Here is a 17,326-nt window from a genome sequence, read left to right as displayed (position 1 = left end):
GACATTCTTGGGTCTTCCTGGCCTTTCTGGGTTACACTTGATTTTGTAGCATAGTACCGTTTCATTTTATCAGCAATTTCAGGAGATTTTTACTGTTCCTTTCTAAAGAATAATCCAGTGAGGATGGGCTCTTGCCTTCTCCTTGTGTCCTGTGAGTGTATCACCTTTACTGCACTCTGCTGTCATCTTTTGTATTTGTGCTTCTTGATAGTTGTCCAGTACTACAGTTCTCCTAAGGGAATTAATAGCAGTTGGAAACGAGCAAACTTACAAATGACCACAACGTTCTGCCAACACTCTCCTCCTGCTCACTCCATGCTGGCTCAGGTGGTTACACTCCCACAGAACTGCTCACAGTGGTAGAAAGCAGGTTACAAGTCAGAATACCAAATGAGTAACTGTGGCTGTGATAATTGTATACCTTGTGACTCAACAAAACCACTCTGTTGTACCAGGAATGCGAAGCTGACTGACTCATTTCTACTTTCACCTAAATAACCAGGCCTGACTTCTTCTTCATCTTCTTTTTTTTCTTTTTTTCTTTTTTAATTCCACGATGAAGAAATCCTATTTACAATACATTGCCCTCCTACTCTGCTCTGAGAGGAGCCCAGTGGTTTATCCCAGGTTAGATTTGGTATTTTCAGTTTGCTATAATTCAGAACTCAAAATGAATTCTGAAAAACAAAATATCTGGAACTAAAGGAGACTTTTAGGAACAAAATATTTCATAAGTATAGTTAGTATTTCATCTATAAATTCAGCATAGCTCGTATTTTGTGTCATGACCACCTATTCGTTACTAACTTCTGTCAAGTTTTTGTGGTGATGAGAGTGGCTTCCATTCATGTAGATTCCACTTGTGTCTATGAAGGAGTATTCAAATCTTTTCCAATAACAGCAAATAAATATTTTGCCTTTGTTTCATCTTGTACTCTACAAACATCCAAGTCCTTAATGATGATACAAAAACATAGGTCTTCTACTGACCAGCTAGAAGCTGATGTCAAAGGTACGTTCCTCACAAGTACTTCCTGTAATGGAATGAAGTCTCATCCTAAAATGTAAAACAGCAAATTCTTCTGTTATTTTCATAATTGTATCCTTTCTCTCTGAAAGGAGAAGGTAGATGAAGAAGATCCCAGCAAAAACAAGGAAGCAGGAAGAATGAAGGTTTTCCTGGAAATAAATCAGAGAAAGATAAAATATTTTCTTTTGATTCTCCTTGATTCTCCTTGAATCACTGATCATGATTTCATTGACTAGAAATCTAACCACTACAATACTGATGGAAGAGTGTAAACAATTGAGTATATCACATTCAAAACATTAGTGACCAGTCATTAATATTAGAGGTTAGTTGCTTACCATGATAAACATGAAAAGCATTTCAAAACCAAGGAATCCTGTCCAGCTGAAACATCCTTCAGTCATAGCACCTGATGATCGAGGTGTCTGATTGAAGACTCCCCCCAAAGATGGACTTGGTGGCCCATATGAAGAGGACACAAGCATGAAGATGCACAGAGTATGCTGGATGATTCTATTATCAGTTTCCTAGTTTTTCTTGATTTCGTGTTTTATAATGATTCTATCATATTTGTGGGACTAAATACTCAATGTTAGTGTTAAATTTCCTGGTTTCATCATACTTGTGTAAATGAATTGAAGTCTTCAGACTTATTGAATGGAATTACACTCACTAGTCCACTTCAAAACTTGTGTAGAGCCCCATCAGTCTCCCTGTGAGAGTCAAGTACTGTGTGCCACCACTGCTTTTGAGTAAAAGATAGGCAGAATTAGTTAAAAATAATTTGTTTCTTGCAGAAGTGAGAGAAAGAGAGAGGCCTTGGCATGGGTTAAAGCAACATACAAACATTAATATTGGTGGGTTAATCATACACTATCTGGTTTATCAGTAACTGTGAGCTGTACAGCAGTAGCAAGCATTTGGGAGAATGGATCTTCTTGGGTTTTGCACATTGGTTTTGTAGAACCTGGGAGAATGAACGCTTGGAATTGAAAGATTCTTTCAGGTAAGAAGCAGTGATGGTAGCCAGCAAGACTACACTGAAAAGACTGGCTGCTTGCAGGAGGCAGTGGAGCTAAATCACAGTGAGCCTACCTGGAGCACATAAGAGAGGGAAAGATGGACTCAGGGCTCCCACCTGAACGTGGCACTGAGCTGTGCAACACAGACAAGCAGTCAGTCCTTCTGCAGTGTTCCAGCTGTGCTTCTGCTGACGCCTGTTACTGAAAAAGGACCAGCAAAGCCACAGTGACATTGATCAGTATCCCAGCAGAGGAATCTTTCTTCTCTGTGTGCTGAAGGCACATTTTCTGCATGAAGGTTTGGGAATCCCGAAAATAAGATAGGAAAAGGAGGAGAGCAAAATTAGAGAGAAGGAACTGAAAATAAATGTGGACGTTTTCATGGCAGAATACACTAATTATCTGGTGCATTGCCAATGGTGAACACTGATCCTAACTTGTATTTTTCCATTTGCCTATCTAGATAGCTTCTCAATGGCATGTCTGTGCAGCACATATCACAAGTATTACCATTTGCAATTGCATCTCATTGTGAAATCTGTGTAAACTGTGAATAGAACAGCATGGAAGGACATAATATATATGCATTCCATTTGGTCTCAAGCCATGCTTATTTTCAAATACACAATTTAGGCATTAGAAATTCCCCTTTACAACATCATTAGGAAAGCTGCAAGTTGTATGGAAGCACCGCTACAGAGGGATAAAAAGGTCATCATGGCACAAAGATAAAGAAAATATTTCATCTTGGATGCAGGCAGCACTTTGCTGGTGTTTTGGAGGTGTGGAGGCATAGGGGCAGTGCAATGAGCACTGTTTGTCTGGATGAGGAGCTACAAGATGGGGTTTAGTGGCTTGTGGTAGCGATAGTAATGGGAGGATGGTTGGACCCGATGATCTTGTAGTTCCTTTCCAACCTTGTGATTCTATGATTTACTTACCTCTTTATATTGCACTTGCAAATACATTTCCTGCACCTCTTTACTCCAAGTAAAGTAAAACTTCACACACTATTGTGGCATCCAGTCCAGCAACTTCTTCTGTATGGCAGCATGTTTGAAATGGATGCCAACCAGAAGGTAGTGTTCTGTTCAAGAATGCAGAAGGCTTAGCTGTAGGGAACAGGTCAGTTACACATGGACCAGAGACCAGAAGCTGTAGTATTAAGAGAACTGCAGTGGTATATTCATTAAAAACATGAGGTATCTAATTTATATTTTATTCCCTTAACATCACTTAGGGCTACACACAAGGGAAAGTTAACTGTGGTGGAGCAGAAGCAGATTTAGGCTTTTAAATACTGTGATATGGGAAGATCATATCAAGGACAAGCAAAACTACTACTACTGACAGGAGAGGTTCCACTGTGTAAGAAGGTTTTGTAGCATGAACACTCTTTATTTTGATACAGGGAGTGAAAACAGGTGGAATCTAAAATCTAAATGAGGTTTTAGTTGCTGGAACATGCTTTACTATCAGTTTCTTCTCTGGCAATTCCTTCAGAAGTAGGAAGTAATTTGTAATTTTTAAATAGAAAACACCCTAAGTTCAACACTGATTCAAAGTTCCAGCACAATGATAACCACTGTGAATGGTAAAGCTGTAGAAAGGCAGGACTTATGGTCCTCCTAAGCAGGAGGTGTGGTGTACTGTTTGTACCAGTGATGGAAAATGGAAAAAATTGTGGTTATATATAAAGGTAGAAGAGTTTAGGGAGGGAAGTGGTTAAATGCAGCAGCAGTCAGCGAGATTAACAGTTCCTGGAGAGCAGCAGTGGCAAAGAGTAGAACTGCACGCTGATGTGCTGATGTGATGTTGAGTGTAATGTGTCCTAATCCGATACAGAGCAAGCAGATATTTACTACCACAGCTTCTGCTTCTTGTCTTGAGCAGTTACTTATTTATAAAGTGGGCTGAATTTTCCAAGTGTCCACTCTCTCAGTACTCCTGAAAGTGTCTCACTCACTGCCTTGCTCCCAGTCCGCTGTCTCTAGCTCTCAGCACTGCCTGCATCCTTCTGACTGCATGGAGCTGACCATGTGTCAGCACTGGGGAGTGTCTGTGGGTATCAATGCCCTCCTGACACAGAACTGTTGTAGGAAGGAGGCACTGAGAAGCAAAGATAAATAAAAATAAGACTACTTGGATTAATGACAAGCTGTAGGTGTGTTGCTTTTTTGATTATGGTTTATTGAGATAAGTCCATGATAAGGTTTAGCTCTCAGTTTGATTTTTGTCAGTGGAAGTTGCTCATGGTGGCTGGTCAGAGCTTGGTGCAATATATCTTTTCTTCAGTCATGTTGTTCTCTACAGTCTGGTGCCTTTTCTTCTTGTATCTGCGTGTTTTGAATTCTTCTGTAATTTCAAAGATTGACTTCCCTTTTGTTTCTGGGACGAACAGGTAGATGAGAACTGATGAAACTACCAGGACAGCAATAAAGATGAGGAAGCAAAAAGGACCAAGAGTCATCTGGAGATAAAAATAGAGTAAGATGAGTGACTTCCCTGGCAACACTTGCCCCTGTAGATTCTTGCAAATTGTTGATTTGTCTCCAAGAAATGAGAAATACATTTATTTTATCTTTTCAGTCTATTCTTAAGGCAGCAGAGGCTGTCAGAACTCCAGATACGTGTTTTATATGAATGGTCTACAAGCGTTAGTGGTAACTAAAATTCACAGCTTTGGTCATCTACAAGAATTTCATCTTAATTCCTGTTCAGACAAGCCTAGAAAAACAGTTTAACTTCAGTGAGTCAAAGAGAAAATTTAAATCAAATTACATACAACAGCAAAGGGGAAAATCATTCCGGTGAAAGTGAGGCCAAGCCAAATGAGGATTCCACCTATTACAAATGCAGAAGACCGTGCTGAGAGGGTGAAGATTTCATTCATGACAGATGAAACGGCTCCAGCTGGGGAAAAAACCAACAACATAAGAAGCAATCAGAAACACTGCTGTGTGTTCTGTGGAGTTTGGGTTAAATGCCCTTCTCAAAGGGAATAAATTGTTGTCACTCAACAAACACTGCGCCAGTAAAGTCAGACTACCACGAGATCACATAAATCTGGGTAGCACAACCACCTCTATCAGCATTCACCTACCAGCTTCTATAGTCTATGGAGAGAGATGGACATCCCTGAAATGTAGTTTCTCTTCACCTAGGATGTATGAAATATGAAAGTGAATGGTTCTAATGGCCTGTTTCTCCCCTTTGCCTGTGGGTGCCAACTGGGTTCTGCTACCACAGCAGTTCTGTTAGGTTTTAAAGGCATCTGTAGCCTTTAGTAGCCTCTAGTCTTTCCATGGCCTGTCTGTACCCCTGTGGTCTAAGTTTTGCTGTTGCTGCTTATACCGTTATACTCACCTGGTCCTACTCCATAGGCAATGATGAATAAAAAGATAAGAATAACATTGCAGTAACGCATCCAAAGGAACCGATCCTAGACAAAGGCAGAAGGAGGGGTGAGAATGACAATTTCAGAGCTGTAGCACAGCTGATCCAAACATAATGGAGAAGAGATGCTGATGAAAAAGCCCACAATGCTGCGGAACAGATTCTCACTAGAACTACTTATGTTTCTATACTGAAAGCAGAAGAAGGCCAAAAGTAGCCTGCAATATCACACCTACAGAAGTGAGATGTACCTTGCTCTGAAAAATAAGAAATGAATTCCAAGCTAGCTATAGCATGGGGAAAAGTGTAACTGATTCAACCTAATTGTCTTTTCCAATTAGACAGTTTCAGAGAAATGTTTAAAACCTGTGAATCAGAAGATGTGTGTGAACAGAAAGGAGGCAATAGTTTGTGGGCTGAGATGAAGATTGAAATGCAGTGTAAACACTGGCAAGTCTCAAGCTGTGCCACTGGGTTCCTCTCTCCTTTCCACCACCCATCTTGGGTTAGCCAGAGAGCTGCACTGTGTGTGTGCAGCTGGATCATGTACATAAAGGCTGGAAACTGGTAGTGGTAGGAAGTACACACTGCTTCTGTCACAGGGCACAAGGGATAGCAACTGGGAAAGGTGACAACAAAGATGTTATCTAGGGTTTTTTGGGGGCAGCAAAATGACACAGGAAAGACTCAGAGAGATCAGGCAGACAGAGCTGGAGGGAAGCTATGCCTGACCGATAGTTTTACAATATATTTTTTGCTGGCTGTTTGAAAGATTAGTTAAAGAAGATGAAATACAAGACATGGCAGAGATATAGGCCTTGCAAGAGGGGCTGTAAGTTTGTGTTCAGAAGATATTCTGACCTGCTCTTTTGGACGTCAGAACTAAGGCTGACTATGTGCTGTCCTGCACAAAGATTTCTGATGCAGGTCCACCCCTAGAGAGACATTTGCTTACACTCAGTAGAAGGCTTGTTTCAAGCAACACCAGTACCAGTGCCATCAACAAATAACCACCCCACAGGAGTATCCGGCGTCCAAAACGATCAATAATGGAGCTCTGAGAAGCAAAGAAAAAACAAATATCACTGGGGGCACAGCCAAGTCTAGCTGTGAGCCTTCTAACAGTTTAGATATTCTTCTTCAATTCTCTTTACTTAAGAAAACACAAATCATGTTAGTAGCAAGTTAGTTATTTTATGGAATTCCTTCTGGTCTCTCCAATGCCATGAATTACACTTGCTGCCCAAACTCTGCAGCAGCTTTTTCATCAACACTGTAATCAATGGAAGCATGTTAAGATTCCATTCAAATAAATAATTAGATACATCAATGAATGGAAGTAAGCGTGCATCTTTAACTTTGAATGATATTTCATTTATATTTGTATGAATAAGATAAGGATTTTTATAAGAAATTATTAAGAATGGATATGGGAAGGAACATGTAAAAGATGGAAAGAAACTTGGCAGAGACATTAACAACCACTTCACATGTTTATGTGATGCCACAGGAAATATCTTAAACTCACTAAGTGGATATAAGAAAGTAAAGAAATATAGACTTAAATCACATGAGGAAGAATAGATCCAAATCAGTCTTAAAGTCCCAGCACGATCTGACTTACACAGAAGATGACGGAGATGAGCTCAGAGACTGCAACTCCTAGAGCTACATATGGGATGATGCTTTCATGGAGGTTGGCTGTCTGAAAAATTTCCGATGTGTAGAAAGTGATCTGGGAAATAAGAAGCATTGTAAAAATGAAGCATAGTCAATGGATGCGGTATGTTCTTATCCTGAATCACTTAGACCTAGATTTGTCATCACTGTGATAGCAATAGTATAATACTGGGGCTTATTGGAGGTGATGTAATAGTTTATTATGTGGCCTTATTGCAATTATTCAGAAGAAGATGCACCTTTCCCCTGTCAACAATGGACAGAAATAACTCTGCCCACATTGCCAGGCAGTGCCATAACAGAGAGCCCAGAAATGTCACAGTCCAGCAATATCACAGTAAATACAGCTTACATTGAAAGACTCACAAGGAAAGTGATAGAAATGACACCTTGGGGAATGCCTTTTACTGTACTGGGCTCAGCCACCTTATATGCACAAACAACTGAGAGGAAATATCTTAATGGATAAATCTGCATTACGAAATGGGATGAAAACTGAATGGCAATAGCTCATCTGCTACTGTAAAGGTCAAAGAAAATGAATCTGTGGACTGCAGAAATCTCCAGTGTATTTATAACCATACAGAATATTTGGAGATATAAACAGGAGAATGAAAGCAAGAATTTCTGCTGAACTGGATCTTTTGTATTCCCAGCCTGGAAGTTCCCATGAAGGTATGAAGAATACTGGTGGTGATACAACAGGGCTTGCAGAGGAAAGTGGCAAGTTGGAATTACAGTGATTTGGTTGGATATGGGCTGTACTCAACTGCACTCAGGCCACAGAGCTGTAGACTCAGTAGAAGAAGGAGCATGGTACACAGCTGTGGATGCACAGATGGTTCTTTCAGAACCTCTCGGACATTCATTATTTTGGTGCCTTTTGTTACAGCCTTTTCCTTCACCATGTCATCAAATTCTGTGCGATAATTCTCCTCTCCCCAGAGTTGCTTCATGGCTATAGAAGGGACAGAACGAAGCATATTCTTCCATCATCCAATGTACTGATCACTTACAGTTGAGTTCATGCCTCGATTCATCAGTCATTGAGAACAGAACTAGAACTGGAACCTGCTGAGACTCTCCTGGAAAATGGCTTTCAACTTTTGTACTGTATAAGGATAGATCTTAAATCATTCTGACAAATCCTCTTTTTCTTGAGCAGTATAATTCTATGCTATGATCTTTGCAATATCTTTCATTATATCTTATGAGGAAATCTGAAGCTGTCCGGTAAAAACCCAATTACCTCTATTCAGTTTGATTTCCCAGGAGTTACAGTCTAATAAATTAGGGATCAAAATTTTTTCCTTACCTTTCAGGCAACCATCCTTGTCTCCTTTTTGCAGAAAGAGATACGGAGGAGACTCAGGAAAGAAGGGCAAAAAGAGCAGTTGGATCAATGCCACAAAGCCAGAAAAGGACAATAGCACATTCCACATGTCTTCAGTTCCTAAAAGATCTCTGTGAAGGCACACAAGAGTAGGTTTATAGTCCAGTAGAATTACTTTTTATAACTAGTTTGGTATTTTCTGGATCCTAGACTGGCAAACTATATATACATATAACTGTAAAGAATAAATTGAAATAAAATATATTTAGACTAGGGAAAGGAAAAAAGCCTGGTATCTTAGTTCCACTGCAAGACTGAGATTTTTCTCATAATTTGAGGAACATCAGTGGAGCTTCAATATTCTCACAGCAGATCTCTGAACAAATACAGTAATTCTGCTTGAGGATATCAAGAACTCAGCAGAGCTCTCAGGTCTCATGGGCCTATTAAGCTTAAATATACATCTATAATTTGTTCTTATTAACTTCAGCAGAGAGACTGCACCTTCACAGATGGATTTAATCCTTCCTCGAGAAATGTCTTCTTCTCCTCAGTGACTGACAAGGGAACCTCAGTGACTGGCATGGGGCAGACATTTCCATTTTGACAGCAATAGTTAAGTGAAGAACAACCCCACCTTCTGTGTGTGTCTGTTTCTAGGACTGGATTTTCCTGCCACACAGAAGACAAATAGAAAATAGGACCAGAAGGAGCAGCACAAGTACCGTAATCCAAGAACTCTTGCTACAGCTTTTCCTAGTGCAAGAAACACAGAGGAGGTCACATTTACAAAGCCACGCAACTTCTTAGGTGAGATCTCTCCTGCATACTGAATATGGGCATTCATATATACTCCTAAAAAGAAGACAAAGGAGAACTGAAGTGATAGAAAACAAGAGTCCGTTTTTATTTCACCTGCTCCACAATAAGTACTGTGAAAATGTACTTCCTACTTAGCTAATCCATCTGATATCTTTCTCAGTAAGAGCTCTTGAAGGCAAAGGACAGCTCATCATTATAATGTCCCTGCCCAGTGAACACACTGCACTTTGCAATAGGCTTGAGCAGTCTGCTGCCTCAACATGAGGTGTGATCTTACCTTTTCCCAATCTGTTCCTTGTTCCACTGGGGTTACCGTGCATGCCTGGGTACTCCTAGCAGGAAGATTTCTGTATCCACCCCTAAGAATTCACATTAACATGGAGTAATGGGGAGTCCTACCAGCACAGATGCCCTCGAGGAAGCGCCCAATCAGGATCATCTCAAAGGACTTGGCTCTCCTACTGAAGCCAGTGTTCAGTGTGGCTATTATTAGGACCACATCATTGATGAGAAGACATTTCTTCCTACGACAGCAAACAACATGTTGGTGTGATCCACTTTTTCTTCTTCATCGTTAACTAATTTCTGCCTGTGCTTGTCATGGATCTAAGCCACAATCATTTTAAAATCCATTTCTTATTGGGCAATGATATTTGATTATGAAATGGCATGATGTTTTCCCAGGAGGGTGGGAAGGGAGAAGTTAGGCTTCTCTTTTCTATGCTAGTATTGTGTGAACACACTTTGAGACTGAAATTCCTGCAAGGCAGAGACTGATAAGGAACGGTCTTCTTTCCTTTGGGTCAGACTCCCATCCTGAACACTGCAGTTGTCACCTGAACAAGGCAAATCTGGCTTTATGGAGACCTAGATTCACTGTCCATCTTCACCTAGAGAATTTTGGCTTTGTCCTTTATGGTCACACCCAAAAAGATGGTTCTGAATGTGGTTTGACAGACTTTGCTTGTGTTTGAGGAAACTGTGACCATTAATGCTCATTTAGTCTCTGAAAGACATTTCAGAGACTGATTCTTCACTAACATCCAGCAAAAATATAGGAATTGTATGGCGAAAAACTGGTGAAAATGGAATCAGAAACAGTCGCATGTTCTCATCTGTCTAGTGCACCCTGGTATAGTTACACACGCTGAGCAGAGCTAACACTGCACCAAGAGGGGGCAGTGAAAATTCTGACAATCGTGTTAGGTGAGTGAGGTTTAATTGCTTCCTTTGTGGCAGCACTAGCAAATTGTTGGGAAATATACTTACTTTCCATATTTTGTGGTCAGGTACCCACTGCACAGACACCCTATCATTCCTCCTATGCAGTATGTAGACACAATGAGGGACCAGAATAATGTGAGAGTCTCCTGATGCAGTGCTGAACCATATCGCTCCAGCCAGGTTTCATTGATAAACTTCTGAATGTACTGGGACAGAATAAAATAATTCTTTGAGACAGTAATCACAGTGGTTCTTCTTTATGTTTGCAACTTTAAAAAAGAATAGATTAATAGTTATTATTAAAATCAAAGATATGAGGCTTTTGTTTGCAAATTAGTATCAATATTAGCCACAAATCTACTAAAATACAGATTATTGCTTGTTCACATGATGGCTGTGAGCAGCTGCTTGGTCATTAGCACTGTGAGCAATGAAGACTGATAAGGAGTAGAAGGTGTTATTGTACTGATGTTGAAAATAGCTGCTACTTCATTTTCCATAGTCCCTCCATTCAACTACAGATCACAGCAGGTATACTGCATGTTTTCCAGTTTTCTCAGCCTTTCTAACACTCAATGGAAAGCTGTCTTTGCAGTACAGCTCCTGACACTTATACTTTGTGTTTTGATACTGAACAGTAAAGGTTGGGAAGGGGCTGGGGATAGGCTCATATCGTAACATGTAAAAGGATATTTGGAGTATCTTCAAAATATAAATACAAAAAAACAAGCAAAAAACAGTTACAGAAACCAAAACCAAACCAAGCAAGCAAGCAAGCAAGCAAACAAGCAAACAAAAAACACCATTTACAGATATGATTTTATGAAAGGTTTGCTTACCGGAGAAGTATAATTGATCACAGACATCTGAAATCCACCTAAGTGTGTTCCACCAATTCCTAGCACCAAAATCATTAGAAATAGCTTCCGGTATTGAACCTGCCAAAGATGATGAAAGACATCCAAAGTTCCTGATCCCAGCATGGCCTTCAGAACCATGACTTAATTCATGGGATCTTACACCTTTCCATTTCTATGACTAAAAAGCCTTAATCACCACCACCACCATCATCATCATCATCACAAAATAAAAACAAAACAAAGAAAAACAAAAGCAGAAAAAAAAAATCCTTTCCTGAACGTGAACAGCCTGGAAAGATGCAGTCTATAATTCCTTCAGTTTTGCCAGCCACAGACTTTTAATCATAAAAATAATAGAAGTGATAGATCATAAAAATCCATGAAAGCCTTTATCATCACCTTGTGTTTGCTTTTGTACTGGCGCAACTACAACTTTCATGATTTTCTTTTTCCCTTTAATTCTCAGGCACTTTATTCACCTGTTTCTTGGGACTGATCAAGTTTGTTCTCTTAAAACTCTCATATAAAATAAGTAAATAAATAAATAAATAAATTTATATATATACGCACACACATATACACAAATATATATAAATAAATATTAATGTAAATATATATAAATATATATGTGTATATGTATATATTATCCCCATTGAAATCTGCATTTTCAGGTCTCCTACTTGAATGACTCCTATGCTGCCCTTGATGTACTCTGAATTTTAGAGCACCCGTCACAAGCATATGTGTTTTCAGACATTTGTCTGAGCAGATGAATATCCTCAGATGTCTTTGAGAGTGCATGCCAATAGAGTAGAAGGTTTTTTCTTTTTCTTCTTTTCTGTATTACTGTTTTCACTGTTTTCCTCTTTCCTGGTTTCCCAAGTCCTCCCTTAAACCTCTTTTGTATTTGCCATACACTTTCTGCACACGCTGTAGTGTCGGTATTATTGCTGAGTCAGTGTTGTCCCCAGCATGTGCTCTGTTCTTTTCTGTTATAGCAAAGGCTGCTTGATTCCCTATGCTGTAACCTTCAAACATTCTGCGTCCGTCAGTGACGGGGCTAGAAGACAAGATGTTGGATACTCACCAGCTCTGAAAGGAAACCAGCCATTTCCCCTTGAATACCTGCCTGCTCTGGGAGCCCTTGTCAGGTCTGTTGGATGAGTGATGCTTCCTATGCTTAGATTATAACAAGTTGGGATCATAGCACAGAAGTTAAATTCTAACTACATGGCTTCTAGTGAATTATGTCCTCCTCCATCACTGGCCAGGGTCTCTTCTTGCTGGTTTAATAATTCCAAGACTCAGATATGGCACGCTGATTACAACATTAGTAAATGTTTATCTTTGTATTGGGAGTGCTCCCCTTTACTTGCATTGCTAAAATGAATGTGCCTTTCTGCTTGGTAGGGATCAGGTGCTGACATCTTTCCTTTGGGGCAGCAGGTTCTCTAAGCAGGGAATTTCCTCCTCTCCACTCTACCACAAAGTTAAGCCACTTAGTAAGGCAGCTGGTACATGCTGCCTGGTTTCCTGCATGCTGTAAGACTCAATCAGTGGAAGTGATTTCAACAGCCTCCCAATGTAGGACATGAAGTATTTGAATCTGGTATGGAGGAGGAGTGTTGGTCCTTGCTAACACCGAGGTGGTTTTGCTGTTTCCAGAACTACACAGAAACCTCTCTATTTCCGATTTGCATCAGTGGACATGGCCTGGTCTGTGCCAAAACAGAGAATTCATTCTGTTCTGGTCTGGGAGTTGATTTTAAGAAGTACTCTTCATCTTGGAAAGATTATTTTGAATAAAAGACTTTCTTACTTAAGGCTTCTACATATGTTTTGTAGTACGATAAACACAGCTCCACATTTAGCAATGCACTGGTAGTACCTTGAGGGGAGGTGGGAAGGGGAAGCTGTGGCTGCCCCCTGGCCTCTCCAATCTCCTGCTGGAGGGGATGCAGATCTACCTCCATCACACCAGGACTGTACCCAGCAGAGTATCTCAGGCTGCCAGTTGCAAACAGCATTCATAGGCAGAAGCAATAGATCTGGATACATGAGCAGTAAGTCTTTACTCATGCATCTCCCAGGCTGCAGCAATGAGCAATAGGACTTTGTGGTCAGGATGGTGACTTTATGTTTATTCCTTCCATGTAGTCATAGAGTTCCTTTCTGAGCTCCTGAAAACTTTTGCTGTCCTGAAGTTTGGTGGCAGGAAGATTCAATTAGATGCCCAAACAGTGTTGCTTCCTGCCAGAGTGCACTAAAAGCTGGTTTTGAAATCATGACTGCTTTCATTTGCTGTTTTACACATTTTACTTTCCTTGTAACTTCTTTTGTATCCTTTGTCAAATTTGGATGTTGTATCTCTGTTTCCAGACATTTTTGTGCTGTACTGTCCTTTGCAGGTCCCTTTCCCTCTCAAGAGGATTCTACCAGGCTAACAGCAAATGTGACAGTCAGATGCCAGAGTACAGGCTCTGAAGAGTGAACCTGAATGAATCTGAGGGAAATGAGGACTTGTTCTTTGAGCTGAGGGTGGGAGGTTTGACTGCTGGAAGGAGAGGTCACATGGCTGGAACTTTCTGGGGGTTTAAAACACCCCGTTTGTGGCCAGATTGTGGCACCTGGTTGAACTAACTGTTCCCAGCAGAGCCTTGCTCTTCTTCCTCTCACAGTCTGTATTTCTCCCAGAATACTCATGCAGTTGTCATTTCTATCTGTCCTTTCACTTTCATTCAGTGCTTTAATATGGAAAAAGCAAGACTTTAATGTCTAGTATAGTTCCTATTCATTTCCCTACGGAAGAGGAAGGAATGAGCCTTTTCACCTAAGATTAGTGCTTATTCCAGACCTGACACACTTCTGTGATCCTAGAAATCAAATGCATACACTGCTGATTCACAAGTACTCATTTAACCTTTATTCGCCATCCATGCTAGTTTAAGGCAGCATTAATGATTAACCATGTTTCCCCTCTTACAGACAGTACGTACTAGTAGGGGGGAAGAAGGGAAAAAGTCAGGCATGGTGAACAAGATCACACTGTAGAAAGATGCATATGAGGAAATGAGTTCTTAGTCTCCTTTAGGACACAAAAACATTCCTCACTGCAAACCAGTAAGGCTGAGAAACACCAGACCAAGTTAAGATATTACTTAACACTTTCTCTTCAAAGACACAGGCAGCAGCTCCCCTAGACCTCCTGCTCCACCACGGGCCTCTCCTGGGCTGTAGAGAACTACTGTTCAGCATCTGGAGCACCTCCTGCCCTCCTTCTGCACTGACCTTGATGGCTGCAGGTCTGTTTCTGTCACATTTTCTCATTCTCCTCTCCTAACTGCTGTTGTGCAGCATTTCTACCCTTCTTAAATCTGCTGTCACAAAGGCATCATCAGTATTGCTCAGTGGCACAGCTCTGGCCAGCAGCAGGTCCCTTTTGGAGCCAGCCGACCGGCTCTCTTCTAACTTGGGGCAGCTTCTGGGCTCACAGAGGCCACCCTTGCAGCCTCCCCGCTACCAAAAGCTTGCCATGTAAAGCTAATACAGCTGTGAAGGCCACTGCTTTTGGTATTAGCTCCTGGCACTGCTATGAATATTGCTAGAGGGTGATGTGATGATCAAAAGAAACTGCCCCTCAACATTTAGATCCTTTTGCAAATTTTATTGCATTGTACAGCATCTGCAACAGCCAGCGGTGGAGGTCTCATTTCCAGAATAAAAGCTCACCCTGATCAAACAGTCCCAGAGATGGGCATTCCTCTGGCCCTGACTATTTAATCTGTTAAAGCCAAACACTGGTGTGATCGGTGGGATGTGTTTGCCAAGTTGCTGCATTTTTATTTTCATGTCAGTAAACTGCAAAGCACAACAAGCAAATGTGTTTCACACTGTATAGTAATGAATAGAAAAAGTGAGGCCCTTTCCCCATACTTTGTAGTGAGAATGTGGAGTATTTAGAGACCTAGAAAGATGAGCAAACACTCAAAAACAGGTTCAGTTCTCTAGCAGAGGCACCACTCTTTGTTTAATCAATACCAGAGATGTGGGAACTAAATCACATTGAAACTCATTGTCCCTTCTCTCTGACATGAAACAACTCCAGGCTGAAGGCATGCTCCAATATTATTGCTGATGGTGTGGGAGAACCTGCCTACTGTGGATTAGCCTACTTAAGCTTTCCTGCAGTTCTGCTTTCTTTGCTCATGCTTTCTTTCAGTAATGGTCTATCCTTGTATGTCCAAGTAGAAGAATCTCAAAAATCTCAATAATATACCTGATGATGGCTACAGATGGCAGGTTATGCTTGGATGCTTCTCTAACATAGTGTTTCCTTTACTCCTTTACACTTTGCTCCTTCAGATGTACCAATGATTTCCCTCCAAAAAGTTAAAAAAGATTCAAACCATCCTGCAGCTCACAGAAACCTGGTTGCAAGCAGCTCAAGAATGTCCTAGTTGACCCAGTGCTGCATGCTTGCTCTCATGTCTGATTGTATGAAGGGGAAACACTGTGTAGCACTTACATCTGTCCTTCCTTCCTTCCTTCCTTCCTTCCTTCCTTCCTTCCTTCCTTCCTTCCTTCCTTCCTTCCTTCCTTCCTTCCTTCCTTCCTTCCTTCCTTCCTTCCTTCCTTCCTTCCCTCCCTCTCTTTCTCTCTCTCTCTCTTTCTCTTTCTTCTCTTCCTTTCCTTTTGTGCTGAGCATTTCATCTTTTTTTATTGCAGTTGGAGAGAACCACCAAGGTCATCCTGCACACTGCACAGCAGGCCGCTACTTTTTAATATGCATTTGTACTGTCCGGGAGCGATAGAATCTCTTTTGTTTAGTGAGGTTTCTGGGTACAATAGTAATAATAAAACAGAATTTGGAGTGGAGAGTTTGTTACTAAAGTCTAGTAACAGTTGTCAGTGAGCAGTTATTCTGCTGCAGGGCGGCCTGTCCCTTCTTTACACGGTAGTTCAGGCGGTTGAACTCCTGCATGATCTGCAGCATGGTCTTTCCTTTGGTCTCTGGCACTACCAGGTAGACAAAGATAGCCATGGACAGACAGTATGCTAGGAAAATGATGAAAGAAAAACTACCAAGGCCTTCCTGTGGGAAAAGAAAGAGGGAAAATTAGTTCATAGAAATTGATCTAGATATCTTTCTCTTATGATACGGTGTTCCTGTTTTTGTATTCACTGAAACACTTGACCAAGCTGATGCTTGTTGCCACTTTTGGGCCAGCACTGAGGGGTAAGGTGAGCTAATTCTCTGCTAGTGTTGTAAGGAGGGAAGCTGTATAATAAGCAGATGTTGAATCTCACTACTGACAATTCAGAGAGCTGCTGAGCCGCATTTCAGTCACTTTTCCTTTCTTCTCCATCCTTCCCAACACAATACGTGTTAGCTCTTTCCCTCCTTGCACAGTTCTCAGGCTACATAGACTTCAGTTTCCCTGCTGATTCTCAGTGCTGGGTGAGATCTCTGGGAGAAGTACGGGTGGATCCACTTTCACATTAACCCCAAAGGAGATGTATTTATAGGGCAAGAAGGGAAAGGAAGGGAGCTCCTTGTGACATTCAGATGATTTCTGACTGTGTCAATGTTCCTGCTTCCCATTCCATGTTTTCCAGAGTTACTCTGCGTACAGTTAGCAGCATTTTATGATTTTACCACCCTTTCATTACACCCCTGGGTAAAAAGCAAGAGGCCATCCAAGCTATGGTTAATCCTGGTTGTCTATTGCACAAAGAGCTGGAAAAGGGAAGTAACCTCTGGGTTCAAGAAAAATGTAACCTGAAAATTCTAAAACACCTTGCTTTGCTTACCACAATGAAAGGGAATAACAGTCCAAGAAAGAAGAGCTGAATCCAGTTTGAAGCACCATTAAAAGCATAAGCAGCTGGTCTGTATGACTGAATAAATATTTCTGTGGGCAGGGGACATAATACTCCAGCTGAAAAAATGTTGGAGAAA

The 17,326-nt window shown here is 41.0% G+C and overlaps 2 protein-coding genes and 1 long non-coding RNA gene across 6 annotated transcripts in view; 1 reads left to right on the top strand and 2 right to left on the bottom strand.

Annotated features, from left to right (window-relative positions):
• The first annotated feature begins 1,891 nt into the window (after window positions 1-1,891).
• The window catches only part of LOC116654107 (uncharacterized), a 24,178-nt gene continuing 8,743 nt past the window's right edge, over window positions 1,892-17,326 (top strand). Inside the window, exons 1-3 of one of the 3 annotated variants that reach the window (XR_004309021.2) lie at window positions 1,892-2,036; window positions 4,454-9,830; window positions 12,366-12,518. This is a non-coding gene — a long non-coding RNA (uncharacterized LOC116654107). Of the gene's footprint in view, window positions 2,037-4,453; window positions 9,831-12,365; window positions 12,519-17,326 lie in introns of those variants that run through there. The other 2 variants (XR_014949155.1, XR_014949156.1) reach the window with 2 other exon arrangements.
• LOC107321282 (solute carrier family 2, facilitated glucose transporter member 11-like) lies at window positions 4,218-12,587 on the bottom strand. 2 transcript variants are annotated; one of them, XM_015878029.3, is made up of 12 exons: window positions 12,455-12,587; window positions 11,347-11,445; window positions 10,553-10,713; window positions 9,683-9,807; window positions 9,187-9,316; window positions 8,444-8,592; window positions 7,899-8,086; window positions 7,073-7,183; window positions 6,404-6,505; window positions 5,419-5,494; window positions 4,838-4,965; window positions 4,218-4,522 (listed from the first exon to the last, which is right to left on the bottom strand). In XM_015878029.3, the coding sequence occupies exons 1-12, from the start codon at window positions 12,476-12,478 to the stop codon at window positions 4,316-4,318; spliced, it is 1,500 nt and encodes a 499-aa protein (XP_015733515.2). In that variant the 5' UTR covers window positions 12,479-12,587; the 3' UTR covers window positions 4,218-4,315. The 2 variants fall into 2 exon arrangements, with proteins under 2 accessions (XP_015733515.2, XP_085412159.1); XM_085556033.1 differs by lacking the exons at window positions 9,683-9,807; window positions 10,553-10,713; window positions 11,347-11,445; window positions 12,455-12,587 and adding an exon at window positions 9,561-9,671.
• LOC107321285 (solute carrier family 2, facilitated glucose transporter member 11-like) overlaps window positions 15,011-17,326 on the bottom strand; it is a 7,461-nt gene continuing 5,145 nt past the window's right edge. The window contains exons 10-11 of the mRNA XM_015878032.2: window positions 17,179-17,306; window positions 15,011-16,459 (exon numbers count right to left, since the gene is read on the bottom strand). Of these exons, the coding sequence (XP_015733518.2) occupies window positions 16,253-16,459; window positions 17,179-17,306 (335 nt within the window). The 3' untranslated portion in view covers window positions 15,011-16,252. The remainder of the gene's footprint in view (window positions 16,460-17,178; window positions 17,307-17,326) is intronic.

The sequence above is a fragment of the Coturnix japonica genome, chromosome 9, assembly GCF_054131305.1.
Source record: "Coturnix japonica strain WE chromosome 9, WE-NBRP24, whole genome shotgun sequence".
Lineage (NCBI taxonomy): Eukaryota > Metazoa > Chordata > Aves > Galliformes > Phasianidae > Coturnix > Coturnix japonica.
This window is presented reverse-complemented; position numbering and strand designations above follow the sequence as displayed.

Coding starts and splice junctions, on each gene's coding strand:
- LOC107321282 (XM_015878029.3), bottom strand. CDS start 12,478: ATGGCTGGTTTCCTTTCAGAGCTG. Junction 9,808..10,552: donor CTGACCACAAAATATGGAAA/GTAAGTATATTT, acceptor TTGCTGTCGTAG/GAAGAAATGTCTTCTCATCA. Junction 8,593..9,186: donor GCAAGAGTTCTTGGATTACG/GTACTTGTGCTG, acceptor GTGCCTTCACAG/AGATCTTTTAGGAACTGAAG.